This window comes from Pempheris klunzingeri, chromosome 21, assembly GCF_042242105.1.
Source record: "Pempheris klunzingeri isolate RE-2024b chromosome 21, fPemKlu1.hap1, whole genome shotgun sequence".
Classification (NCBI taxonomy): domain Eukaryota; kingdom Metazoa; phylum Chordata; class Actinopteri; order Acropomatiformes; family Pempheridae; genus Pempheris; species Pempheris klunzingeri.
In genome coordinates, this window is record NC_092032.1 from 19,390,124 (window position 1) to 19,396,123 (window position 6,000).

Genomic DNA, 6,000 nt, shown 5'->3' on the forward strand with positions numbered 1-6,000 from the left:
TTTTTATTGCACAAGGATTTAAAGACGGAAGAAAACCTACAAAAAAATGCTGAATGCTGGTTTGAAATTATGTCACTGAAAATGTCTTTATAGCGATACAGCGCTCTCTGTGCATCATCCAGGCTCATTACACGGCTTTGCACCAAAGAAATCAATAATTTGCCATGAAATATTGATTTTATCGCTTCTATCATGTCCGTGTCCACAGCAAAAAGTCTGTTATTCAGGAATAACGGAGCATAGAGAGCCATAACTGACCAATCAGAGTCAAATATTCAGTAAAGCCTAATAATAAATGAATATATTTGTAATTTTATATTTAATTTATACTAATTATTCCTGCAGGTTGAGGATAGTTGAAGCCAAAAGTCAACAGATATTTTTAGTTTTAAGTTAAGATGAGTCTCTTTTACTTAAGTTATTGTTATAAATACAAATCCTGTTTGCATAAATTGTGTGTTTAAGGATTTTGTTGAGGACAGGAAACTTCTGCTAATCACACTAATCAGTATAAGATCAGAGGTGGTTTTCCATCTTTAAATCTTTGAAGTATCCCTTTACATCCGTCCACTTTGAGTCATTTCTTTCTTTAAGTCACTTTAGTCTTTCGTATGTCGACTGAAAGAGAGTTAGTCGTGTGGTGCATTCAAGTCCTGCTGGGAAAAACTAATATCTGATGTTTCCACTGCAACCGTGAAGCTGCAGCACACAATCTGCAGATTAGGAATATTTTTCTCATGGTGGCGCTGTGACCTCCATCTTTAAAACTCTTCCAAAAGTTTCTGATTTGGATTCACGTCATTTTCTGCTTCTCAAAACAAGAACTATAAAAAGAAAAAGGGCAGAGGATCAACCATTTGGTTTTATTTAATCCAACATAATCTCTTCATCTAATGAGCTCTCATACATGCAAACACAAGCACGTACACACAGATCCATTCTGGATTAAGTTAAAACAAAAGAATTTTTTTTTCTAGTTTGTAATCCTGAACCTCATCCGACCTCGACTCAAAAAAAAAAAAACACAGACTGGACCTGAACTTCAGCGTCCAGGAGATAAAAACTTTAATTTATCTGCAGCAGGGTGGATCCAAGCAGGTCTAAAGTTACGCTGGCTGGTCACATTTCCACCTGTCAAATCTTTGCACTGGCTTTTAGTGAGTCAAAGAACTGATGAAAGCCTGTTTTATTTATATATTTCGTCATTTTCTAATTAAAAGCATGCCGAGTTAACTATTAGCACTTCCTGTTTGCACTGTAGCCTTGGATGTGCAGGCAGCCATCACCGGATGACTCTGATCCTGAAGAAAACTTAAAATCATCATGATTCTTAGGCAAGTTCTGCAGTTAGAAAGGAGGATATTTATATATATACATATATATAATGAGCTTCAGAGGTAATGATATCATTGGACAGTGAATCACACTGTATCTACAATATGTTAATCATGTCTGTGAGTTCAGACTTCACTGATTTATGACCAAAAAGCGACGATTTTTGGTGCAAATTGCAGAAAACTGGGTGTCTGCTTGATTTCAGTTCTTTTAAAATAAAGTTTAAAACTTCTATTAGTTGACAATGAAGCTGTTTTATCAATCAATTACCATCGGGACCATTTCAGTAATCATATTTAACCCTAATGCTGGAACAACAGTTATTTGTAACGTCTAAAAAGAGTCACTTTGCCTCCTAATTGGTTTGACCTGACTTTAATTTGTCTCACAAGGCAGATCCACCAGTCAGAGGCTGATTTATGATCGTTATTATCCCGTTCAACATGGTGGGACATATCCCAGCATGCACTGGGAGAGAGTTGGGGCTCACTTTGTGAGACAAACATAGATGTTTGTCTGACCAGTTAATAAAATGAATAAAGTGATGAACTAAAGCATCAAACTCAACATTGAGTAAAGTTAAGTTAGATTTTATTCACGTAGCTCAAATTAAAGCACAGTTTACCTGAAGAGGCTTTACAGGCTGTAGAAAAACCAACAACCTCTGTGCTTTCAGATTAAGAAGAACACCCCCCCCCCGAGAAAACACCTTTTAAAATTCTGATTTAAAAACATGATAAAAAGGAGCCGATTTACTGACGTCACTCTGCAGGATTTTCATGCTGAAGTTCAACAGTTAATCTGCAGCAGCTTTGACAGTCAAACATGAAAAAGAACAGGATTAAATCACTTAAATCATCATCGTTAGAGTGATTAACACACTGATTTTTAAAGTGCACGCGTCCTTTTTTTTTTTTTTAAATCTTCTGAAAAACTGAAAACTTGTGAAACACAAACATTATAAAAACTGTTTTTATCAGAAGCTCAAACTGTGTGTTTAAAGTTTCTGCAGCATCCAGATAATCAGCAGGACACCGAGATCAATACAGGAAGCAGAAGTCAGTAACCTTTAGTGCAAGTGTACACACACACACACACACACGCACACGCACACACACACACACACACACACACACACACTGTCTGACATGAATTGGACGTCTGTTGTGCAGAAGACGGAAAGTGATGCATGTATTTCCATTTTATGCGAATATAAATGTAACTTTTAGGCAACTAACCTGCTGTAAACGTGTCCCTGAATGCAACATTAACAGTAACTCTAACTTTTTAAAACAAAGTTTTTAATAACAGACTATTCCAGGATGAGTTTAGGGGAAAACGTGCACAAAATAAACAGAATAAGATGCTTTTCTTTACAACCTTAAAGCTAGTTAAGGGTAAATAAAGGGGTAAAGATGTTAAGACTCAGTCTGAATGCATTCACAACTAAAATGTGACGCTTTTAAAAGATTTCTGATGCTTTTAAAAGTCTGTTTGCACCTCTAATGTTTGTAGAAGCAGAATTTACGCCTATAAATGAAATTATCAGTCAGAAAATTTGGGTTTTCCAGCTCTAACTGAGACCTTTCTCTTTCAAAAGCCACAGAAAATATAAGATATTACTCATCTTTATTACTTTTCTTCTCACCAACAGCAGTAAAAAGGCAGGAAAATCCTCAAATGAGTCACTTTTGACGTCACCTGTGCATCACCTTCACAGCAAAGTTTGAGATAATCATTTACGTGGGTCTGGAGTTGCACCCAAACCCACCAGAAGGGACAGTCCAGGACTTGAAGCTTCTCTAAATGATGATAAACTTCTGTAAAATGAATTAAAGGTCTAAATATAAAGGCGAGGCTGCAGCGTGAATCAGCCCTGAACATTAAAGATTAACCAGCAGCAGCAGCCGGAGAGTGGATCTATAATTAATGTCCTCACACAGTGGGGCCATAAAACAACAGAATGGAAAGTTTATTATTAGTGAGCTCTCAGGCTGCAGTTTGAGCTGATTTACTGTCACATTAATGTCTCTGACAGCAGCTCGGTGGAGGTTTAGATGATGGAAGGAAACTATGGTCATCAGATAATCACACGCTAAAGAAATCCCCAAGGAATACATGAAGAAAAAGGGAATATTTGAGGAAGAAAAAAGAAATAAAGTACAGTTTGGTCACTGTGGGACTACTTTGTGAGCACTGTGGCCTAATTATCCAATTTACAACTTCATCTTTGGAGCCACAGGAGAATAATATGTGGAGTAATCACAGAAATACTAAAAATAAATGCCTTCAACTCACTTTAAAAACGACTACAAACATTTTTAAAGAGGTTTGCCACATTGTTTTACTCCAAATAATGATGGTGTTCTGATGAAATAATCACATTAAACCTGGTAATAATAGTAAAAAGTGACGCACTGACCGTGTGGATGAAGGTGAAGCCGAGCAGGAGCAGAGCGAGCCGGTGCGTAAAGGACATGGTCGCATCTCATCCAGCGGAGGGTTAAATCCACCTTCACAGCAGCTCAGCGCTCCTCATCCTCAGCAGGAAACACGTGCGGACAAACACCAGCAGGCTGAAGTATCAACTTTCTGGTTTTAAATCTTAAATGTGCAAAGAAGTTGCCCGTGAATCAGAGTTTGGGTGCGTCCGTTACGCACGGCTCCACTCACGGCTGTGCGTCAGACCTCATACAATGTGTGTTTCCCCCAAAGTGAGAACAATGATCCGAAAATTAAAAAGGCTGAAGTCACACCTGAGAAGGTCCACACTGGCTCCAGGTTGCGGTGAAACTGCGGGACAGAAGGCGTGAGCGCTGCGATGAGTCCAGTGTGCGGAGCAGCAGTGAGGCGGTGGTCCGGTTCGCTTCCTGCTCACTTTCAAACAAGTGCGCGTCCCCGCCACGCGTGTCTCTCAGGACACCCCCGGAGTGACGCGCGCCCCTGCCTGCAGGACCTGAGGGAGCGTCCGGGTGCGTTTTAATATGAAAAACTAACAGCGACCTCATGTGGCTGAACCGGGAACTCCTCAGGTTGGTCTGCAGAGGCCCTCAGAGGGCCCAATAAACACCGCTTAAATCATTAAAATACTGAATGGAGTCTGGTGGAGGAAGTACTCAACACTGGACTCAAGTAAAACTACTAATAACAGTAAAAATACTCTTTAGTTTTATTGTTACTGTTAGTGTTCTTATCTCCATTATGTGTATTTTATAATTTTGGCTTTGTCTTAATTATAAAGTTATATAAAATTAAGTTAGTTAATTAACCAAGTGTATTATTAACTTGAGTATTTCACTTTTATATAACACATACACTTAAATATATATATATATTTTTAACAGCTTTAGTTACTAGTTACTTTTCAGATTTTTATTCCTGCAGTATATTAAACTTAAAGTGAACTCAAACTCCAACAGCTGTAATGTTAAAATGGGTTAATGTTAATAGATTGATAATATCTATAACCCCCCAAGGATCATTAAAGCTGCAGTAGCTTCAGTGTTTTTAAGAGGTGTTGAATCAGCAGAATCTTCAATGGGGTTTTGTTAGTGGCTACATTCATGGTCCCCAGAGGATGAATCCTAGTAACTTTGGTGATTTTTCCATCAAGTCGGTTTGTTTTATGACCAAATATCTGCAAAATTAATAACATTTTCCCACAATATTTTCAACATATCTAGAAAATAAGGTGTCATTTCATATTTTGTAAAACAAATGTATCCTGAAGCACCAAGACAAACCAGAGATTTAATAATAATAATAAAATGAATAATAATAATAAACTAGTCTGAGTTTTAGCCAATCAAAGCACTTTATTGCACTGTATAGTGTGACGGTGAGCCAATAGCAGGCTCTTATAAAAGTGTCATTTAATCTTTTTATCATGTGTACAAAACAAGTCACACACACTTGTACCGTACAAAATCAACACTATTTACATACAATATACACACACAGCTAACACACACACACACACACACACACACACACACACACATACCATGCAGCCTCTCTCCCGTCCAGCTCTGAACACACAGACGAGTTCTCCGGTTTTCTGATGGGATTTCCTTCTTATCCACACACACACACACACACACACACCTGGACACACACACACACACACACACACACACACACACACACACACACACACACACACACACACACACACACACACACACACACAGGGACTGAAACATGAACGCTGCTACCGACAAACTCAAACTGCCACACGAGCGCTAAGAAACCTCTGATCTGCATAAAGTTTTCTTTTCCTCTGAGGAAAGACGACGAGACGGAAAAGTGAAGCAGAGAAGAAGAAGAAGGGAGAGACGACGTCATCGGACGTGAATGATCCTAAATAACGTCTCACCTGCAGAGTCACAGCTTGCTAATGACTCCCAGCACACATCAGTGCACTGATGCTTTAGTTTTAGTTAAATATTCATCTGCAGTCGCATCAATCTTCACTAAATTTGAGGAAAATTTGAGGGAAAACGTAGTTTTTTTTTGCTTGGCTTTGGCGCGAAGAAGCTTTTGCAGAGATTTTTCTGAACTATGAGGCGATAAAAACATTTTCATCCTCCTGCAGTGAGTTGAATTTCCACATAAAGAAGCCCGTTAGTGTGTCAAACGCTTAATATTAAGAGAAACTACAGAAGC

The 6,000-nt window shown here is 38.5% G+C and overlaps 1 protein-coding gene across 1 annotated transcript in view; it reads right to left on the reverse strand.

The window, feature by feature from the left end:
• The window catches only part of LOC139221025 (vasoactive intestinal polypeptide receptor 2-like), a 28,307-nt gene extending 24,436 nt beyond the window's left edge, over positions 1-3,871 (reverse strand). Inside the window, exon 1 of the mRNA XM_070852928.1 lies at positions 3,758-3,871. Within this exon, the coding sequence (XP_070709029.1) occupies positions 3,758-3,814 (57 nt within the window). The 5' untranslated portion in view covers positions 3,815-3,871. The remainder of the gene's footprint in view (positions 1-3,757) is intronic.
• Positions 3,872-6,000: the final 2,129 nt, after the last annotated feature.